Here is a 22,825-nt window from a genome sequence, read left to right on the forward strand (position 1 = left end):
CAATGTCCTGGTTAAATTACAGCCTTATAGTCACGCGGGGCAGCTCCTGGCGCGTGCCATTTGTTTCCGCCTGAGTCAACCTGGGCGCGTGCAGGGAAGATGGTGGACAACAGAGAGAAGCGTGTGTGTGACGTCTATGTTGGCCTATATAACATAAAGAATAAAAAAGCACACATGATTGATAATAAGACGTACATATGCTCATAAAAAAAGACACCAGGCAAAAGAAAGTTTATTAAGCAGCTGAAAGGAGACCATCACACAGAGAGGAAATCACTTTATTTTTCATTCTGCATCAGCTTATCTTTCTGTCCTTTTTCTTTCTTTCTTTTTCTTTCTCTCTTTCTTTGTCCGTCTGCCTCTCTGTCATTCTTGCTGGAGCTGAAGTTAATTTATCATCACTTTTAAAACATCAGGAAACCATCTTAAGGCAGCCTCTTGTGAAGCATTCTCTAAGCATTACAAGTTGATCATTTATCCGTGCACATGTAAATCTAATGATATATAAAACAACATTTGATGTTTAGGTTTGATCATTTGAAATTTTACACACCTTGTCAATATTGCTTCAGACCTGAGGACATGAAAAGGGGATCATTACAGATCAAACTGTTCTTGAATGGAGGCTAAGTATGTAAAGGAAACACTGCAGTTATATTACCTCAAAAAATCTAGTTTTGTGCTGTAGTCAGTAGACTGCTTTGACATTTAGACTACTACTGTTGTTGAATAAACCACAAGAACATTAAGGAGGTTCTATTGTATAGAAAGTGATTATCTATACTGTAATTAATGTGACTTTTCGTCCTGATGTACAAGACATGGATTGATGCTGTGGAAAATAAAAAATGTTTTTCTTAGTCTTTATGTGGACATACATCTTTTTCATAAAAATGCCACCCTGTCAATAAATTCAACAGGCTCCAGACTGATGTAGAGATATAAAGAGAAATTCACATTTCCTGTATAATTCATAGTTATATAGTTATGGTAACTTAAAATTCTTGGTTGATTCCCATATGAGGATATGTGGAACACCCAGAAACAGCATAGTAACAGAAGCAGGAAATAACAGGTGATTGATTTCATAAGTTCTATCATCTTATCCTAAAGTTCATCTTGTTTCATCTGTCTGCCTCGCAGCCTTAAGACATTAGTGAGACGTCTTCTGTCCCCCTGAACTCACCATGCAGGCACGATGTCTCTCCCACAGCGACGCAGTCATCCGTGACCTTCAGTGAGAATTTCTGTGGTCAGACTTTCTCACACTCGGGCTCATTAGCAACAGACAGGAACAGGATAACTAATCTGACAGGACAGGCGTTTTAACAATGCAGCGTCTACAGCGAGAAGTCAGAAAAGCTGAAGGCCACCCTCCTGTAACGTAATTTACTGGCAATGTAGTGGACTTCAAATTGTTTCTCTGTATCAGTTGACTTCATTTAGGATATAAGGTCAGGTTCAGCAGTTTTACTGCTACGCCAAATAACTACATCAGACATTTGAATCACAGCATAGGCTACCCCATAGCAGATTACCTACACGCCTCAATATTATGCAATCTAATCACGTGTTACAGTTTACAGCAGTGGTTATAGATGTCATTTTCAACTTGTTAGACAGATCTTATTGAAGCTCAGACCACATCAGGCTACACGAAATACTGACACAAATATTTTAATTCTAAAACCATGAACATATATTAAAACAGCAATATAAGATTGAATGTAAATCTTCGGATGAAAAATTAAGTCCTATACACTACACATAAACGACATGTCACATAAACAGGTATAATAACGGATTTTTAAAAGGAAAATAAATAAATAACATACCAGGCATGACTTGGTTGGCCCTCTGTCATTTAAAGCCAGCGCAGCAGCGCCTGCAGATCATTGCTGGTTGAAGGCTGCAGTTGTATTGAGCGCCCTTTTACAGCATGAGGTTTGTGGCTCAATGACAGAGGCGCGTTGTCTTTGTGGGCGGACACCTTGTACATGCCCCGCCCTCTCCATGGCGTGGCTCTGTTGCAACCTTGAAGGTCTGTGCAGGAGCATGCAGCTGCAAAAGCACAGAAGAAATGTACAGAAGAGTAAGATTTAAAAGGATAGATCAGATTTTATTTTGAAGTTTCTCTTTATATTTTAATAAAGACTGGTTCTTTTTGCAAGCTTGAGTCCCACTGCAAGAATAGTTAAACCTGAAGAAGAACCATTTAATAGCTTATTTGTTGTTACCGGGTTCATTTTCAATTCAATCCGAATGAAAAGCATACATTAATTGGGTAAATATTCCCAAAAAATCCGGAATGGCACTAATAGGCATACATCCATGATGTTCTCATGGAGTCAAGGAGTCTACACCTTTAGTATTGGCACGTCCTTTTTTTGTTTTGCCAGATGTAAACCTCGTTATTCTTATTCTATTTTTTTTTTATCATAAGCATATATTCTATTATTATGAGCAGTTACAGCAGTTGACTTAATTAATAAAGGGATTAAAATAAATTTTTGAAACATAAAAGAAATCTACCTTGTCATTAGACCACTCTGATGATATTTTCTTCTATATTAAAGACTGTTGCAATATAACCTATAGACAAATGCATTTTCATGATAAACCCCTAGCTCCTTAATTTCCCCCCGGACAACTCTTAATGGTCTCTGTGTCCCTGTAACTTGAAAATAATGCGTCGGAGCAGGAAAAGCCATCTGCTGCCTTTGTTCGCCTGGCTCGTGCTGTTCTCGTGCCCCTGACATGGCAGCACAATGGATCTCCTTCGATCAGGAATTCCCAGTGTTCAAAAAACCCCGCCAACAGGCCTCCTGTCCGGCGTGTCCGATACATCCCTGCAGCATTTGCGAAAAGATGATGAAATGAACGGCAGTTTATTTTGAGGGTTTTCGGTAATGTGTCTCATCTGTGCTTGTTGTGTGTTTTGTCCCTGCGCATCATTAGACCGCAGGCTGCTTGTGCAGCGCACTTTGAGGGGGCGCGAATGAGCAGCCTGTCAGAGCTGGGATGAATTTCAGATGAAGAGCTATTGGCGGAGAAGCCTATGCGACGCCTATGTGACGAAGTTTACCTTTGTCAACTTAGAGGGACAAAACAAATGTGCGCCACCAGATGTGTGCCCTGCCTTACAGCTTGGCTTTTGGCTTGGTTAGACTTACTTGGATATTCAAATCCTGTCTGAGCCATTATGCACAACGCAGATATATTTCTCCGCCCCTGCAAACGACGCCAGGCTTAGCGCTTTGCACTGTAATAGACTGAATTTTCAAAGTGGAGCAGTGATAGTGGATGTGATAAATGGTAAACCGTCCTTAAATTTGATAAAGCACAAAGTTATGACAGTAACATTTCTAAAAAGTAAACAGTCTTCATTATTATTATTATTATTATTATTATTATATATACTGTTTTCGCAGAGAACCGTGATCTTTCGTTCGGCATTTATATTTAAGTGTGTCTCTTTGGTTTGGGTTTTAAGGCATATTTGGGATGTTTCAAGCTTTAAGTAGTGCGTGATGTTCGGTTTCTACCATGCGTAAAGAAACGCATAGCGTATCATTTAAAGCAAATAACCCGAAAGAGCACATCATTTGAAGACACCATGGCATTGTCCAGAGGACGTGAGGCCACTGAAACAATCTGACATCATGATAAGAGCTTTTTAGACTCTTGGATTCATATTTCAGATTTAAACAGCCTAACTTTGATTATGTTTATTTATATCTTTAAGACTGCTCAGTATGGAGACGTTTATGTTTTTACAGATTACTATGGTTTACCAGAGTTCTTTGTTGTTATATCATTCCGCGCGTGGGGATGCTGATGTGGATTTGATGTGGACAGAATCTGTGACGTCAAATGGACCTCTTGCAGGAGGAAAAAAGTTAGTGTTTTCGTCACAGTGTGCGGCAGATGCTACATGAAGATGGCGTTGATTTAGGCGTGGGAAGCTTCACGGCAAATTTTGATAGGTTTGATAGGTTTGATACATCTTTAGGGGGAGAAGTGATACAGTGTCACATCCCAGCATTTCCATCATGAACGAGTACAATAGAATCAATAGAAACAATAGAACCAAGTAAGTTTTTTTTTTTCTCTTTATAAGGTAAAGTTTTTAAATTTTATACAGATGCCCTCACCCCTCAGCCCCTATCTGAGCCTACACAAAGGGCATCTTTACTTTTAACCAGACTTGGACAAAGTACACAGCTCCATTACTTTAGTCAAAATATAGATACTCCTGGTCAAATATAACTCGAATACAGGGAAAGTTGTTCAATCAAATTTTTACTTGAGTTAAAGTTCTGGAGTAGCCTACTAGCTTTTAGAATACTTAGTATCAAAAGTATATTTTTGTATGACAACACATTGTTGTATTGTTCCACATTCACTAGACTGTGAAACAACCTACTGAATGACTGATCGACTGTAGAACCTGTAGAATAATAATACAAGTTGAAGAATATGATACAAAGGCTGTGGAAATGGCCATAAGTCATTTGACCAATCATTGCAGGAGAACAGCGTCTACCACAAGCTGTTAGTCTAACCACAACATACTTATGGCAAATTTTTGTAGGCAGTGATGAATTTTGGTTGAAGTAAATACAGCTAAAATTCAGAATGAAAGGAATCTTTCCTTTTTTCTCAAGTTTCAACCAATGAACTTAAAGCCATGGGTGATCTGGTGAAGCATCTTCTGCCTCAGCTTTAGCTAATGTAGCCATCGTTAGGCCACTGCCAAACCAGAGCCATCCCTTACACAACACTGGTAACAGTAACAAAGGGGACTGTTTATCAAAGGGAAACAGAAATATACTCACTTTATCAGGAACACCTGGCGAAAACAAATGCACTCTAACACAACAGTTGTTTGAACAATCTTCCTTTATGAAGGTTAGGATCTCCAGTTTTTAGTCAAAATGAGAGAGGCGTGGATTGAACTGTATGATCATTTTGGAGGATGTAGTCTGTGGTGCTGTTGAACTGTTTTGCATTATACAGGGAGGTGTTACTGTTTTTATCCAGCCCTCATTTATATACATATGGTGGACAGGATAATAAAAACATTTGGCAGTATAATGCAAAACTGTTCAACACACACACCACACCTTTGTAAAGTTTCAACAAAAACTGAACATTATAGCCTCCACGAAGGAGAATTTATAGCAGGACTGTTGTATCAGATTGTTTTAGCAATAGGTGTTCCTAATAAACTCAGTATATGATACATATTTTCAGGGTCTTTTGCTTTTAACCAAATGGTTATTAGCACTGCAGAATTCGAGCCTCTCTATTGCACTTGTTGCATATCACTCAGGGTAAGGTAATCAGCTATATGAGCAAAGCAAGACTCTATGAGGGAACACGGACTAATGCCATTAGCCATAATGGGGACTGACAACAGAGCTGCTGTGGAGGATTCATTCATTCTAGCAGGGCCTCTGATGATGAAGTCCTGTTCCAGAAATCCCTTTTCCATTTCATTATCACACATCTCATGCAGGAGAAATAAGATGTCATATTGAGCATGTAAACAAAAGCAAAGGCAAGTCCAGCACCAGTTCCTCCCTGTCTTTGTTATCCTGAGCCTCTGTCTGTGGTGGAGAACAAATGCCACACACAGACCAATATAAAACGTAGTGTTAGGCTTGAATGGACGATTTCAGAGTCAGAAAGTACCACCACGGACAGCTTTCACCTGTCAAAACACCCTCTCCCTCTTCAGCACTATGGAGAGGGTTCACCTATACAAAGCACCTCCACATGGAGCAAAAGTGTCAACCAATCACCCACACCTGACTCCTCTTGATCTGAGACAAAAAGCCACACGTGACATTGTGACACCTCATGATGGAGTCCACAGAAGTACTAAGTAGTTGAACAAGAAAGGAGTGCATACACTTAGACTAATATATAAAAGATTTCTCATACTTACACCTTCTTTTTTTTTTACTCCATATTGATGCTTGTGTTGCTTTCTGTTGTGTTGATGAAGAACAAGAAAGAAGCTGGTCCTTTCCTTTGCTCATGACCCTCTCAGGAAGCCTTTTCAGCCTTTTGTGTTTTGAGACTTCCTCTTCATCTTAAAGATGACATTGCTTAAAAAAAAACCAATTTGGTAATGTTACAGTGAGTGTTATGACTAATACATCACTGACTCATCACAACATTTAAGCCTTTCAATAATAAATCAAAAGAAAAAATATTCATTTTAGTAAAAAAACAATAAAAACATGAAAGTTGGGTAGAGATTCTGAAGGGAAAGGAATGGAGTGGTTGTTTAGTTGTTGCTGTTGTAGCTGGTATAACTGCTACACAACCATATTAGAACTGATTTTAAAGTATAGCCTTACACTGTTCTTTGAGCTGGAAACACATGAAGTCCCAGGTATACAAACGTAGGGAGACGTGTCCAGGAGCCACGAGAAGGCTGCTGTCCCAGTTGTGCACTTGAGTCTGGTTAACTCCATGTTGCTATTGTAAAGGGCTAAAGTAATGATATTGGAGCCAGGACAATCACTTAAGATCACTTTTCTTGTAGAAAGCAATCCATCTAACTAAGAAGTCACTGTCCAGGCAGCTTGAATAGCAATGTGGCCATTTATTCATCCTACTGTCACATCCATCTGATAACCGTTTTATCAACAGTCTGAATTTAGCTGTTAAATATTTCTGTGGACTGCTGCAGTTATGAAGATGATTTACAGTCCAGTCCAGAGATCAGCCCAGCATCACATCAAGAATGAGTCATCAGGTAAAAAGAGGTAAAGCTAAATCAGGTATGTACAGAAGACAGAGGAAACAAAACATGTGTTGAAACCTCAGATTAGTGTCAACATGGAAGCACTACTAAAGGCTGTAAATCTGTGTGCTCTAGTCTTTTTCCTGATGAAATTACTATTGTCAGTCACTACATGCACGTCACACTGCACCACACTAGCAGCAATGCACAAAACAGGTTTGCTTTGTTTGGATCAGCTGAATGTGTCAGTGTATGTAAAAGTCGGGAAAATGCTGAATAAACTTTTTCTCTCCTTGATCTGCAGCCATAAACTCTAATCAAGTGTCCTAAACATGTTGGTATTAGTGATGTCTCTTTGTTCTCAGTGTTATGTGCTCCAATATTATGATTTCTTACTTTTAACTTGTTATATTCATAACTAAAAAAATTAAGACTAATGGCTGCAGCTCTTAACTGTGACATTTTCACTAACTGCTAGGTCTACACATCACTATTATGTATGAATGTCTGTAACCCTGGGTTTACCATGAGAGACTTCATAATGTTTGTCCATTGTGCCTGCAGATTTGAGGCAGTTAAAATCTTCATGATTCATTCAGTAGCTCTGCATTTCTACAAAATACTTGAGTGTATTAAGTTGCTTATCTCAAATGTTTGTAATAAGACTGAGCAAAATACTATTTTCTCTCGTTTCTCTCTCATTACTGTGTGGCGCAGCTTTTTTTTCTACCAAAGTCCAGACATTCTCACAGTTTCTCATTAGACACTCCCAGAGCAGAAACACTTTGAGATACTGACCAATAGATCCAGTGGCATTTAGAAATATGGCCTCCTTTCCCACAGACCTACAGTATAGTAAGTAGAATAAAAAGATGAATTTAATAGACACATTTCAAGATAATGACATAGAAATAGATTATCTCACATTTCAACCGATTTTTTGATGTAAAACCTGGTTCAGTGTAACAGACGGACTGTGAAACGGCTTATAGGTAAATGTTCTTATTTCATCCCCTTTATGTAGCCCGCAAGAAAACAAAAGTGTCACTGAACATCGGGGAGCTGCAGGTAAAACACACCAAACCATACATCAATTAAACGTTGAACCCATTTTGAATAGAATATTTTCTAACTTGCCTACTTTTTCTTCAAGAGAATTATAACACTTATGTCGTTCTTTGCACCCATTAGAAATGTACCTTTTAATTTGAAGTTAACACAATAGTCTATTAGTTTTTCCCGAATATTTAATATTATTATGATTTATCTATATTTTTAATGATTTTATAAAAACCTGGTAGCTAAGGTTCCTATGAATGAATATTTTTTAACAAATGTATTTTAAGACAATTAAGATAACAAACAATAGGGAATTAAATCACTCAGCCTGCAGTCATATACAGATGCTTCAGTATCATGCGGATAATGTCGGCGTAGATTTTGGCTTGGGATGCCAGACAGCCTTTGAGCCGCAGTCACGAGTTGGAGGCTGGAAAACCTGGAAGTCTGACCGGAGCTTCCACAGCCGCGATGGCGGCGATCACCTTCAGCAAGGCAGAGCTCGTCGACGCTTTTGCTTTCACGCCTCAATAAACGGCGCTGTCTCCATCTGTCTGCCCATTTTGACTCGTGTCAGTCTCATGCCGTTTATACGCCCAATTTCTCACTTATCGTTGTTTTATTCTCCAACTCATTCAAATCCATCCGCTTCGTCAAAATATACAGTGTTAATGTTGTTAAACTAGGCCAGCAATACTACTACTACTACTACTACTGCTACTGCCACTAATAATAATAATAATAATAATAATAATAATAATAATAATAATAATATGTAGGAAAGCGCTTTGTCTGATTTAAGTTTTACATATATAGTTAGAGACTTAATCTATTGGCCTGTAGCGTAACTGGAAGAAAACAAAGAATGAATAATTTCTCTTTCCCATACAGTGGCTGGAAAACTTTTCTGTACGTCCTTCAACAAAGGATCACTGTGCTCTCAGCTTGCACAGATGGATACCCAAGCTGAAACCAGGACAAAAAAGGTCCTAACCGAAGCCTCTCTTGAACTTTTTTCCCCCTGTCTTATCTGGAAGGGCCCGTTCCCAGACTGGACTCGGTGGCAGTTATGTGGGGCCCCATGGGACAGGACGCGTGCAAACCCGCGCATCTATAATGCCTGAAGAAATAAGAGGGTTGGAAACCCTCAAGCTACAGCAGGACAGCTTGCAGCCGAGGAGCAGCGTTATTTCTACAAAAGCGATAGGAGCTTGTTGGGCTGCATATGTGTCCAAATGTAAATAAACCACCTTAAATCAAACTGTGTGATAAACATGTCCCTGCTCTATATTATTGAATAAAGACCTAAGCGCTTCACTGCACAGTTCCATGAGTAGATTTTTCAGTGATATTTAGAACAAAGCGATCTATATCTAAATATGGTTTAAAACGTCTTTTCTACTACGTTTGGCTACGTTATAATTTTACATATAAACACGTTTTTAAACAGATTTTGTTTGTTTGTGTCTTTTTTCCTGTGAAGGTTTTGGGGCTTCCTGATAGTATCTTATGGTGCTGTATTTTTACTTGGTTTGATTTGGATTAGCTAGTCTTGCTTTATAACTACGCCATTGTGTTTGTGCGCCACGACCCAACCCCCCCACTCCAAAAAATACAACCAAAAAAAAAAAAAACGTTGTTGAAGGACATTGATGGTGAGGGCGCACAAGAACAGGCTCAGGAGCCGGGATGCTGATGGGAGAAGCAGAGCGGTACAGCAGTGGGAGAGAGGGGGGAGGTGTGTGGTGTGGAGAGACGGAGGATGGGGGGTGGGGGGGACTTTCCCATCTGTTGCGCGGCTTTGGCGCGTGCCGAACGCGTGAATCCTACTCACAGCTTCCAGCGGCACTGTTGGATTTAATGGTCAGCAGCAAATATTGCCCGAAACTCTTAAGTGGTGTTGAAATAAAAGTTAGGTTAAATACAAGTTTAAAATGTTTACAATGTTATATTTTTATAGAAACAAAGAGGTTATCACTTTTAAAAAAAAGGGCCTTTTTTTTTTTTACTGATTCATAGACATATTCCACACTGTGTTATCCATGAGGTGTTAGAGTAGACTTGTGTATTGCGTGGCTCTTTGTATATCCAACACATATATATTTTCATACTCCGCAGATGCACCTCTCTGCATCTGGTCTGTTGCAGGTTATGACTCTGCCTCCTCCCCCACTGCTCCAGGTAAACACCGTGTTGTTGATATTGGAAACAAGCTACTGGGGTCCATAAGCAGATGTTAATCCATACATAGCGTGGCTTGGGTAGCTGGTTTATTAATTTGAGGAATAGATTACTCCTGTCACCTCAGGATTACATGGTTTTCTGTTTCTTTTGTTGTGGTGGGTAGCAAAGTCGAGAACATACGCATTAATAAACGGACTGAATTTATGTAGACTGACCTATTTTCATTGTTTTTGATCTATAGGCCTAACATTTTAATTGGTCGTTTATAGCAGTGCAACTTTCAGATGTGTCATTACACAAAATTATTCTTCGGTCATTGATTTGTGGGGATTTTTCGATGCAAAAATAAACATAACAATCAACAGAAAGATGATCAGTTTAATAATAAAGCAAGGCATAAAAAGAAGCAGTTCCTAATGTAGATCATTAAAAGAGTGGGTTATTCCTATGGCCCATATTCTCAGCACAAACAAATAGTTATTGTATGCGTATGCGTAAATGGATATTGGATGGACGTTAAAACTTGAAATTTGAAAGGCAATAAAACGCTACACCATCACGAAACTCCACATACCAGCGGTAGACGCAGGGGCCCAAAGGGACCAGATGGTCCAGACAGGAGCTCCACTCAAGTCCCAAAGGCATAACCCCCCCGCGCCCCCACTGGGGTGTGTGGCTTGTGTTCCCTCCGCTCTGACGCGCCGGACCCATATAAATAGGAGGCTCCTCCAGCTCTGCCTCACACTTCAGCTCAGCCGCTCCGAGAGCAAGTATCTCCCATCAAAAAGCACAACAACAAAGAGAAACGAAATGAGTCCCAGCATCACTACTGAGGCCAACCAGCCTCTCCCTGCCAGGTCCACCGTGGCCCAGAGAAAACAAGCCAACGAACTGAGAAAGGTAAGGAAAAGGCCAATACGACTTATTTAACTGGAAATGTTCTGCCTCTTTTGAAAGTGCAGCGGAATAACGTTTTTTTTTCATAATTTCTTCTAGACTCTCAAACCCTTGCTGGAGAAGAGAAGACGTGCTCGTATCAATGACAGTCTCGGTCATTTGAAGAGCCTGATCCTGCCTCTTGTTGGCAAAGACAACGCACGCTACTCCAAGCTGGAGAAAGCTGATATCCTGGAAATGACCGTGAGGTTCCTCAGAGACCTTCCTTCCACTCCAGTCAAAGGTGAGCATCAGCTCTTGAACTACAATAATAACTGCACAAAATCTCTTATTTCAAGTACGCTTCCCATGAAATTCCCGTCACTGATCAAATCCCCTCTTTGATTCTTCCAGATTCCTCAGACAGTTACAGAGAAGGCTACAGAGCCTGTCTCCAGCGCGTCTCCGCTCTGCTTCCCAAAACGAGCCTGGACCAAGACGCGTGTCAGCGGGTGAACGACTTCGTTCAGCAGTCCATGTCCGCCACCGTCCCCCCAACCTGCCTGAACTGCTGCGCTCAGAGCTCGAGGACTTTCCCTCAGATCCAGCAGAGACTCCTGAGCCTCAAATCCAGCTTCAGCTCCAGACTGGAGAGTCAGTCCCGCAGCAGCAGCGGCACAGTGGCTCCCAGCGCAGCGCAGCCAGGCCCGCTGCCTGTCAGCGCTGCCATGTGGAGACCTTGGTAGATTAGATGGACATTTATTTCACGTGTGTTATTTATTTTGTGATGTTGTTTTTGCTATAGTTGTATTTCAATAGCTGCAGTCTTAACGATTTAAGGAGAATAATTGCTGTATGATAATTTAATTCAGCATTTCGCTCATTTTAAGTATAATGCCAAAGGGCACACGAGCACAGATCTCAAAGAAACTATAAAGTCAAGAACTTTGTAAAACGCAATCCTCTTTGGGGTATCAAAGATGTGGGTTGTAGACAACACTTTTGTAAAACCCCAAGGGTTATTTTGTTTGAGGTTTGCACGATGGACTTAAAAGTATTTTGGTCTGTGCAACAGAATAGTCTGTAAACACTATGTGTTAAATAGGATTGTACCTATATTATCTATCGATGGCATGTAAGAGAAAAACATGTTTTGTCATTGACAAAAATTTTTGAATAAATGTACACTCGTCAAACATGGTTGTGTTGTGTGATCTTTATATTTTATGATGGTATAAGGTTCTTAAATGTATCATTACGCCCAGACGCCCCCGAGAGAGAACTCTTAGGGATATGAAAGGAATAAAAATGGCGCGCAAACGCTAAAGCCACAGGTCAGCTGGAGCCTATTGATGCTGATCAGCAGCTGCTCTATTGTTGCTGATGTGTGGCGCCTCTCTAGTTGCCGCCAAATTGTTGGGAAGAAGTTGTACTGGTTGTGTGACAGGACACACACTGAGATGACCGCATTTTGAATTGCAATGACAGATTTGAAGCAACTATGAACTTGTCTGCCAGTAGTTTTACAATATCTTTTCCTAATAAATCCTAATAAATGATGAACTGGGATATCCCTGTCAATAGCAAAATTATGAATTTACAGGCCAACTGGTAGTCCCACTATTTCATATCTAACACTATAATAACCTGTTATTGCTATAAGGCTTTGTAGTTTTTCTGTGATATCTCTAGTTGGTTATCCTGAATTGTTCCACTTTTACTAAATAATACTTGAATTTAGTAAGTCTGTTTCCCTGGTATTTATTCGTTATCTCAACATCTAGGATTTTACAGCCTTTAATTGCAGTTGCTTGTTATTGTAGCTTCTTTTGCACACACCTCTTTAAAAAAGGCTCCATCCTTCCTCCCTTCATATTTGCTACAGACTTTACTGGATATAAGTCAGATTCAGTGAAGCCCCAGTTTATACATGTGTTTATTCTAGTAGAATGTAGTGCATATACTGTCAACAACAAAACAATTTTCCATGAATATGAGCTGTGCACTGTTCAAACAAACTAAATTCTCCTGCCATTATAAATATCATATTAATACAGCATCTTAAGATTTCAGTGAATAAAGGCAGAATAATTATGTCCAATTCAAATACTTGACTTAAGACTTGACTTAAGTATTATTATAGTATTATTTTTAAACTTAGAACACCATATGGCTTTATCGTAGGGCACTATGAGGCATTATGGAAGCTTAAAGCAACTTTTGGCTTACAATACATTATTAAGGTACAGGTATCTATAATGCATTAAGATATGGGCATCTTAGGTGCAAGTGTTAACTGTTTTTTTACTGTGACACAGACCAATTTTGTGACAGGAAGTAAACCTGTTCTGAAGAATAGTAACAGTCGATAATTATTGATTTGCATAACACTGAAAGGGTAACCGGGTCATCTCAGTTTAAACAGCCATCAGTCCACAGTCAGACAAACTAAATGGAGACTGTTTAGCTCTGTGGCTGCTCTCCCTGAAAGTGGACAAGTAACTAAGATGACTCCAAAAGTGCAACACAAAATGACGTAACAAAGTAACAGTTCACGGCTTAAAGAACTAATTGGAGCTTGTTTCACATCTCTGTTCATTCTACAATACGCAAGTAATAGTGCATGATTTCATTGAGCATGTTGTCCTACCACAGAGAACATGGAGGAAGCTGCTGCTCTCCAAAAAACATCACATACGTGCCTGAAGTTTGCCAAAGAGTGCTTTGACACTCCACAACACTACTGGGAAAATGTTTAATTATTTGGGAAGAACATGCAGCATTATAAGGTTTAAAAACGGCACTGCATACCAGCATGATAACATCATCCCAAAGGTGAAGTACAGTGGAGAAAGCACCATGATTTGGGGATTTGCTGCCTCTAGGCCTGGAATTCCCAATGTTATCAAGGTCTCTTAAAGGATAATGTCAGGGTGGCTGCTGACCTGCTGAAGCTCAGAAGAAGTGTGATACAGCAGGGCAGTGACCCTAAACATTAAAGTAAATCTACTACAGAATGACTTCAAAGAAAGAAAGACCACCTTCTGTAGTGGCCCAGTCAGAGTCCAGGCCTTAACCTGATGAGAGCCGCTCACATCAGACATCCTGATAATATGAATAATATATATATAATATATAATAATATGAATATTTAAAGGGTGTGTTCAGTAAAGACACAAAAAACTATAATCAATTGTGTGATATAACATTAAGCACATTATGTTTGTCTATATTGTCATATAGTATACAGTACATCCGGAGAGTATTCACAGCGCTTCACTTTTTTCACATTTTGTTATGTTACAGCCTTATTCCAAAATGGATTACCTCAAAATTCTACACACAATACCCCATAATGACAAAGTGAAAACACTTTGCTTGAAATTTTTGCAAATATATAAAAAATAATCACATGTACATAAGTATTCACAGCCTTTGCCATAGCACTCAAAATTGAGCTCAGGTGCATCCTGTTTCCACTCATCATCCTTCAGATGTTTCTACAACTTGATTGGATTCCATCTGTGGTAAATTCAGTTGATTGGACATGATTTGGAATGGCACACACCTGTCTTTATAAGGTCTGATAGTTGACAGTGCATGTCAGAGCACAAACCAAGCCATGAAGTCCAAGGAATTGTCTGTAGACCTCCGAGACGGGATTGTATTGAGGCACAGATCTGGGGAAGGGTATAGAAAATGTTCTGCAGCATTGAAGGTCCCAATGAGCACAGTGGCCTCCATCATCTGTAAATAGAAGAAGTTTGGAACCACCGAGACTCTTCCTAGAGCTGGTTGCCCAGCCAATCTGAGCGATTGGGGCAGAAGGGCCTAAGTCAGGGAGGTGACCAAGAACCCGATGGTCACTCTGACAGTGCTCCTTTGCTCTGTGGAGAGAGGAGAAACTTCCAGAAGGACAACCATTTCTGCAGCACTCCACCAATCAGGCCTGTGTGGTAGATTGGCCAGACGGAAGCCACTCCTCAGTAAAAGGCACATGACAGCCCGCCTGGAGTTTGCCAAAAGGCGCCTGAAGGACTCTTAGACCGTGAGAAACAAAATTCTCTGGTCTGATGAAACAAAGATTGAACTCTTTGGCCTGAATACCAAGCGTCATGTCTGGAGGAAACCAGGCACCGCTCATCACCTGGCCAATACCATCCCTACAGTGAAGCATGGTGGTGGCAGCATCATGCTGTGGGGATGTTTTCCCGTAGCAGGAACTGGGAGACTAGTCAGGGTCGAGGGAAAGATTAATACAGCTATGTAAAGAGACATCCTTGATGATAACCTGCCCCAGAGCGCTTTGGACCTTGGACTGGGGCGAAGGTTCATCTTCCAACAGGACAGTGACCCTAAGCACACAGCTAAGGTAACAAAGGAGTGGCTTCGGGACAACTCTGTGAATGTCCTTGAGTGGCCCAGCCAGAGCCCAGACTTGAACTCGATTGAACATTTCTGGAGAGATCTGAAAATGGCTGTGCACCAACGCTACCCATCCAGCCTGATGGAGCTTGGGAGGTTTTGCAAAGAAGAATGGGAGAAACTGCCCAAAAATAGGTGTGCCAAGCTTGTAGCATCATACTCAAAAAGAATTGAGGCTGTAATTGCTGCCAAAGGCTCTTCAACAAAGTATTGAGCAAAAGCTGTGTACTTAATACTTTCTCCTACGCACATTGAAAGAGTTATTAGTTGCTAGTAATTTTTCCTGCCTGTTAGAACTAAATCTAGTATCTTAATTCTAATCACAATGCTTTCCAAAGTTCAGCCGAAGCTAATACAGAATGAGGCCTCAGCATCTGTATTGTCATGTGACTCAGTTGACAGTCCTTTTGAGTTGAAAACCCTTGTTTCAGGGTCCATGCACACCAGGAATATTGTGATTTATTGGTATTGATGATAACCATAATATTTAAAAATGATACATTGATATTGTGTTAATAATACACGCGATAATATCATGATGGCAGATGTTAGGCTTTGTGGATCTTTTGTTTATCAGTTCCCCTGGTTGCCTTTTCACTATCCACGAAGTGTAATAGGTCTTTTTGTACACTTTTGTACAGTTATGGTTCCAGACCTTCTCTACCTCCTTGCACATTTTTATTTGAGTCTAATTCATTTGCCAAAAACAGACAAACGCACAGTAAAAAAGTTCAAAAAAGATTTCACTGATAGCATTATTGTTTTTTTCAAATTTTCTATAGATATTGCAATTATATTGTTATCATGAATTCTTTGGGCCATCATAATTGTGTAGTGAAAATCTAATATCGTGACATCCTTGCTGTACACCCACTCATATTTTCTAACTCATGGTGCTGAAGCCAACTACAGCTGAATTTTAAAATGTATTTTTGCAGAACACATGAACAATAACTAAAATACTTGCCTTATTAACTGACAATGACATGAAAAAAATTGTATATGTCCTTCATATTGTTACTGTGCTGAACTGACCGTTATTGACTGTTCCATATTCCCATGAACAGGTCATTAAGACAAAAACACAAATTTCTGCTAATGAAACAACAACAACACCTAATTTAGTATCCATTATTGTAAAACGAATAGAAAATGTGTTACAAGGTCTACCATCTTACCATTTGCCAAGACCTTTTGTCAAAAAATTGGGGGAAGAGGATTAAAATTGTATATGAAAACACAGGTGACACTCAAAAATTATAAGAAGTATCCATCACCCCTGGGAGTTTTCATGTTTCATGTGTCATGTCTCTTATTGTCTTTGGTGATAATTCCAAACCTTGAGTCTGTGTGGAATTTGCACATGTGGATACTACAAATGTTTCCCCATTTGTCTTTGCAAAACTGTTCAAGCTCTGTCAGATGAATGGACGATCATGAATGCAATCTGGAATCGGATTAGCTGTGCTTGGGCTCATTGTCTTTTTTTGAAAATACATCTCCATATCTCCAGGTTGCAGGTTTCTGCATCTTATTTCCTAATCTTTAGCTGCATTCATTTTACCCACTACCCTCTGAAGCCTTCCAGGGCCTGCTGCATAGAAGCATCGTCCACAGCAGCATGTTTTACCCGGAGCTATATGTTTGTGATGATATGCACTAACCACCAAAGATAGAGATTGGTCTAGTGGCCTCCTGCATGCCTTCTGGCAAACTGTAGCTGAAATGGTGGGAATTTTTTGGGAGAGTTCTCTTAACCACTGTCCCACTGGTGATGGGATATGTAACCAGCTCTTGTTCTATGCACAGTCTTTCCAGTCTGAGCCTGTGAAGCCCTGTGAAGTTTCAGAAGTGTTATAGTTCTCTTGGTGTCTTGTTGCACCGTGGTTTAGGTGTGTTCCAATGAGGGTGAAAACTGATGAAGACATTTCTATATAATTTTGATCATTTCAATGAGATGTTTTTACTTTAAAATTAAAGAATCATCAACATTAAGAGCCACATAAAATCTCCTTTGTATATGAACACATCATGAAAGCTTTCAAAAAGAATAGGTTTTATAGGCAGTGTACAATAATTTCCAAAGACTAACAGCCATATTGCCCAGTTTGTTATTGTCCGATAAAAAGAAAATACATGTTTGAAAATATTGCGACAATGTTTTGGTTTCATCAGGTTATATGATAATATATGTGCACAACACTTCCTTTGATGGGTAGAGTTTTGCAGCTGATTGAGTATCCATTTGCTTGTTATCTCATCAGATTAGATTAATTTCGATCAGTGATATGAAAACAACACTTCATGTTGGATGGGAGGAAGAAGCAAAGAGAAAGCGAAATTAACTCTCATTTGAACTGATAAACACATCAATGTTGCTCTGTCACTCAGGTGAAGAACTTGAGACAACACACAGGTATAAGAAAACCCTATTTGTTTACAGATTGGACAAGTGACACCCAGTTTGGACAAGTGACACCCAGCCCTCAAACAGAACCATAAAGTTGCATTAAAACCACTTTGCTGCTGTTTACTAGATGATCTTCTGAAACATGGGGTTGTATGTATTTGCAAAGCTTTTTTCAGGTTTACACTTTTTGGTTAATTTGAGTTAATTTATATTTTTAAACACATTTTTACTGTTTTGTGTCATTGAAAGTAGAACAAACAATTAAATCTCACAAAGAATTAGTACCTCAATTAGTTCAGGGCTAAAATACATCATTATAAATGGCTCAAGATTGTCCACAAAGGTAAAAATCAAAGTGTGATAACTTTGACTTGGTGCAAATACTAAACACTAAATAACAATAACTGGGATATTTTTCTGACACAAGAGCAGTGGAGGCGGACATGCTGTGCTCAAGATCGCTTTCATTACACAATGAGTGGAATAGTGGATAAACTCTGCAGCCTTTATACATTATACATCAACATATTCTCTTTCATTTCGATCATTGAAACGGTTTAGACCTGCTGATGCTCACATGTGGGATCGAACGCTGTTTACAGGAGTTGGAGCTGGAAAAGATGTTGATGTCATTGTTTGTAATATGGAAAAACACTGAAGCCGCCCGTTTTCTCTCAGCTCGCAATACACTGTGGCAAAAGTCAGGTGGAGTCCCACTCCCTGCCTCTCCCCACCCCACAGCCGTGTGACTCTTAATTCCCATGAAGTGTCGGAACATTTTCAGACAAAGGCTCCCTGTTATCCGGCCTGCACAGATGGGTTAGCGACGCCGAATTTGCTTGAAAAGACAAAAGAGGACTCTAACCGTAAGAGCAAAACTCGGGAGAAGTGTACCCCCACCTACCACCCAGCCTCCTCCCAGCCCCCATCACCCCCCCGGCCCCAGAGGGGAGGTGAGGGGCGCGTGCAGCAAGTGTGCCTCTCAATTTCAGGGCAGCGCGTGGCTTTTTATTCTTTCTTTCTTTCTTTCTTTCTTTCTTTTTTCACTCTCGAAGCTGCACAACTAGATCATCAATGATGGGGAGCTTCACATTTTCAATTCTGGAGACTGTTTTTTTTCACGTTGTGCTCCAAAGATGCGTCGTCCCAACTTTAATATGAATTGTAGCAAACATTAATATCAATGTTCGTCATAAAAAGGAAATAAATCGAGCCACTTCAATGGTGCAAGGTGGAAAATAAGATAAAAAATATATTGGTACAAATTTGACTGAGAACTTTTGATTAGTGTCAGTGAACGCCAAATCCCTTAGATGGGAGTTTTTTCCTTTGTATGACTACTTTATCTATTTTACAGTTTCTTATTTGTGATTCTTTATGGGCTTTGTGCTTCTATTCAAACAGAACCCTGTCGACTGAGCTGTAAGGCGATGTCTTTCAGCCCCATCAACAGATTGAGCTTTGTGTAATATTGACAAACAAGCATTTCTTGATAGCTTGGACGCTGAAATATCCAGGAGTCAAGCTAAAGGAGACAATTGCATCAAGGAGTTTCTAAACGGGGGCGGGGCGAGTATGGTTTATTTCAATTGGACACTAACAACATGCACCCATTAGAAGCATGCAGATGGGATACCCACGCTAAAACTGCGTGGAGATCATGTGTCGTGCGTGTAAAGTTTATAGAAAAAGAGCGCGTGCGTGTCTCATCTCGCGGATGAGGGACAGATCTACGCCACGGTGGGACAGGGAGCCCGCCTGCTCGGGATGCTGGTGTGGTGCAGGAGTGGGGGTGGGGTCATGGATGGGGGTTGGAGGAGGGTGGGGTTCAAGGCTCAGTAACAGACAGCCATCTGGTCCCCGTGGCGCGTGCTGCGCGCGTGGTTCCCCTGAGTGCAGTGGCATTTGATGGTTTGTCATGTCTCTCCAGCTTTTATTTGAAATGTGCAAAATCTCAAAGCTGTGATTCAAAGTTTGATTCATACCTCACAGGGCGTTTATATATTATGTTATTAACTACACCAGGTCCAAGTCCAAAAGTTAAAAAGTCTAAATATTTATCAAAATGCCTCATAAGTTTAAAACCACGCAGATTTTATATTTTGCGGTGTCTATTGTGATTGAAGAATATGCTCCCTCACTACCCACCCACTATTATTCAGCCCCCACCGCCCTGGGTGAGGCGTTGGCAGCAGGGGGATACACCCTACAGGTAGAGACTCCCCCGGGCAGAAACTGCATAAAAACGTCATATGCAAAACTATTGTTGTCAAAATCTAAGAGCAGATGTTATTTGAAAGTAGCGTGGCTTGGGTATGTGATTGGAGTAAGAGTCTGTGTCTCTGCAAACACTTTTCCACACACGCAAGCCTGACCCCTATGCCAGCAATGTATGTATTGCACCATGTTGTTCTAAGTTTTATTTATTTAAAATATACAGCATCACCTAAATAATATGTGAACAAACTTGTAGTAAAACAGCGTGGAATAACAACAGGAAATCCAGCATGCAGCCAAACAGATCTTAATAATAATGCAAACTCAGAATTTGTTGTTGCAGATAAAATACCCTTTTTGAATGTAGTTTGTTATGTTTTCTAGATAGCTCACCAAACAAATGAACAGGTTATCATCCTACGCTTTGTTACCAATCATATTGTAATCATAATGTAATTACGCACCATAACTATTATGGTGCGTAATTACGCGCCAATAACGCATTTACAAACAAAACAATAACCTATTCATTCCATTATGCATGAAATAGTAAACCTCTGTTTACTAACAGTGAACTAAATTGTTAACTATTTTACATGATGTAGGCCAAATTTGAGAGTTTGCAGAATTGTGTCCAAACCTTAAGGTTCTTTACGCACACATTTCTTCAGCATCTTGACGCAGATTTTGTTTGATCAGGTTTATGGATCATAAAGCAGACACGCACTGCAGTTGTTATGCTTGGATTAGAGTAGAAGACAGATGGTTATCTTTATAAATGTGATGCGTTTGTGTTGTTTTCATTGCATACGTGCCGGTTCAAATCGTTTCGTGTCGGCTTGGGGGCGTACCCGTGACGCACGAAGACCGACGCCACGGACCTGGATATATACCGCAGCTCTCGACCGTTAGAGACAGATCCTCGCCGATATCTCTTTTGGACACTTCTCTGACACGAAGCCAACGCTGAAAATGTCTCCAAACATGACTTGTGAAGCTCTCCGGTCTTTTTCTCCAAGGCTAACTGTGGCCAAAAGAAAACAGGCTCTTGAGCTCAGAAAGGTAAGTGAATTCACTGAATCTTCCTTCATTATTTTAAACAATTTCTCATGTATTTTTCTTAATGTACTGAATCAGTACTAAATATGATTTGATTCATTTATTTCAGACTATGAAACCTTTGATGGAGAAAAGAAGGCGCGCCCGTATCAACGACAGCCTGAACCACTTGAAAAACCTCATCCTTCCACTTACAGGCAGAGATGTAAGTGATTATATGCACTTCAATATATGCAAAAAACACTTTTCAGATGTTCTGAAGTGACGGCGGCGTTTAGACTTGTGTATTTACTGTTTGTTTTTTTTATAATTTTCTCCAGAAAACTCGCTACTCGAAGCTTGAGAAAGCCGACATCCTGGAAATGACAGTGAGGTTTCTCAGCGACATTCCACCCGTTAGCACCAACGGTGAGTTAGGGTTCTGCTTGTCTAAACGTTTGCTGACAAATGTGTAAACGGTGGACGAACCATTTTTGATCAACGAAACTAACATTTCATTGTCTTTTCAGATTCCTCAGACAGTTACAGAGAAGGCTACAGAGCCTGTCTCCAGCGCGTCTCCGCTCTGCTTCCCAAAACGAGCCTGGATCAAGACGCGTGTCAGCGGGTGAACGACTTCGTTCAGCAGTCCATGCCCGCCACCGTCCCCCCAACCTGCCTGAACTGCTGCACTCAGAGTTTCCGGACTTTCCCTCAGATCCAGCAGAGACTCCTGAGCCTCAAATCCAGCTTCAGCTCCAGACTGGAGAGTCAGTCCCGCAGCAGCAGCGGCACAGTGGCTCCCAGCGCAGCGCAGCCAGGCCCGCTGCCTGTCAGCGCTGCCATGTGGAGACCTTGGTAGATGTCTCCAGACAAGGTGGCTGGGTCTCCCAAAAGCCTGTGAAAAGACTGCAAAATATTTGATATGTGGGCAACATGTTGAGATAGCATCACTTGTAAATATACAGTGTTTTGATGCCTCTTTTTCGTTGATGAAAAGCCAGAATTCATCGTTAAATCGTATTGGTTGAGTATTATATACTTACGTATTGCGCACGAGTCTGTTGTCCTGTATGAGTCGACAAGTTTAGACAGTCGTATTTTTTTAAATCTGCATGTATGTATACGGTACATACTTAGTCCTCTCCGCGGACTAAGTTATTAAGGGCCATTGAAACAGCCCTGTAAGACCCCAAGGGTCAGTGTATGTATGGATTTGCACCATAGACGTCAGTATCCTGAGTCTGTGCAGATAAAGTTTGTAGACATGTTATGTGTCATTGTAAGTATCTCTGTTGGGATGTCTTTTATTTTTGCTATTGATAGCAAATGTTGTATATATGCTATATAAACACAAATAAAACTACAATGTCGTGGTTAGATCTCGTGTTGTCTTTTTGTTTACACTTTATTCTAAGAATCTTGGTCTTTGCTCATGTGCGTCATAACGCATCGTTAAAGCACAAACGGCTACACAAAGTCCATACAAAAGAAACATTGGCACACCACATCCAAATTGAATGCAATTTGCATTAAAATTGCAGGGACAGAAAAAAAAAAACAGTCACAATATCACACAGGGAAGCGCACATGCTATCTACAGTGTGCTGGGTACACATGACTGACAGGCTGCGGGGAAAACAGACACGTTTTGAAGGTGCCTCCGTCCAACAATGTGAGCAGGACAACGAAAGGCAGCTTTAGCAGACTATGAATGAAACCTTTGTCTAGTAAATATGATGTAATGTTTCCTTGTATTGTAACACCTCTAATGTTTAATGAGCAAAGGCAGGAGGACACATCTGTCAAGCAGATTGCAACAGAATAAAAACCGTTAGTCAGGTCGACTCCCGGAC

At 40.3% G+C, this 22,825-nt stretch overlaps 2 protein-coding genes across 2 annotated transcripts; both read left to right on the plus strand.

Annotated features, from left to right (window-relative positions):
• Positions 1-10,659: 10,659 nt before the first annotated feature.
• On the plus strand, positions 10,660-12,078 carry LOC139619925 (transcription factor HES-2-like). The gene is made up of 3 exons (XM_071474991.1): positions 10,660-10,903; positions 11,000-11,183; positions 11,294-12,078. Exons 1-3 carry the CDS (start codon positions 10,814-10,816, stop codon positions 11,623-11,625), a joined length of 606 nt encoding a protein of 201 aa, XP_071331092.1. The 5' UTR covers positions 10,660-10,813; the 3' UTR covers positions 11,626-12,078.
• Positions 12,079-20,862: 8,784 nt separating this feature from the next.
• Positions 20,863-22,349, plus strand: LOC139620346 (transcription factor HES-2-like). Its single transcript, XM_071475755.1, has 4 exons — positions 20,863-20,993; positions 21,100-21,195; positions 21,311-21,398; positions 21,500-22,349. The coding sequence occupies exons 1-4, from the start codon at positions 20,904-20,906 to the stop codon at positions 21,829-21,831; spliced, it is 606 nt and encodes a 201-aa protein (XP_071331856.1). The 5' UTR covers positions 20,863-20,903; the 3' UTR covers positions 21,832-22,349.
• The last annotated feature ends 476 nt before the right edge of the window (positions 22,350-22,825 follow it).

Source organism: Trachinotus anak, unplaced genomic scaffold, assembly GCF_046630095.1.
Source record: "Trachinotus anak isolate AG129_WGS33_773 ecotype Australia unplaced genomic scaffold, CSIRO_AGI_Tana_v1 ptg000004l, whole genome shotgun sequence".
In the NCBI taxonomy this organism is placed as follows: Eukaryota; Metazoa; Chordata; class Actinopteri; order Carangiformes; family Carangidae; genus Trachinotus; species Trachinotus anak.

Bases quoted from the DNA above. Each gene is read 5' to 3' on its own strand.
- LOC139619925 (XM_071474991.1), top strand. From the start codon at position 10,814: ATGAGTCCCAGCATCACTACTGAGGCCAACCAGCCTCTCCCTGCCAGG. The intron at 10,904-10,999 runs GTAAGGAAAAGG...AATTTCTTCTAG, and splicing joins AAGCCAACGAACTGAGAAAG to ACTCTCAAACCCTTGCTGGA. The intron at 11,184-11,293 runs GTGAGCATCAGC...TGATTCTTCCAG, and splicing joins TCCTTCCACTCCAGTCAAAG to ATTCCTCAGACAGTTACAGA.
- LOC139620346 (XM_071475755.1), top strand. From the start codon at position 20,904: ATGTCTCCAAACATGACTTGTGAAGCTCTCCGGTCTTTTTCTCCAAGG. The intron at 20,994-21,099 runs GTAAGTGAATTC...CATTTATTTCAG, and splicing joins AGGCTCTTGAGCTCAGAAAG to ACTATGAAACCTTTGATGGA. The intron at 21,399-21,499 runs GTGAGTTAGGGT...TTGTCTTTTCAG, and splicing joins TCCACCCGTTAGCACCAACG to ATTCCTCAGACAGTTACAGA.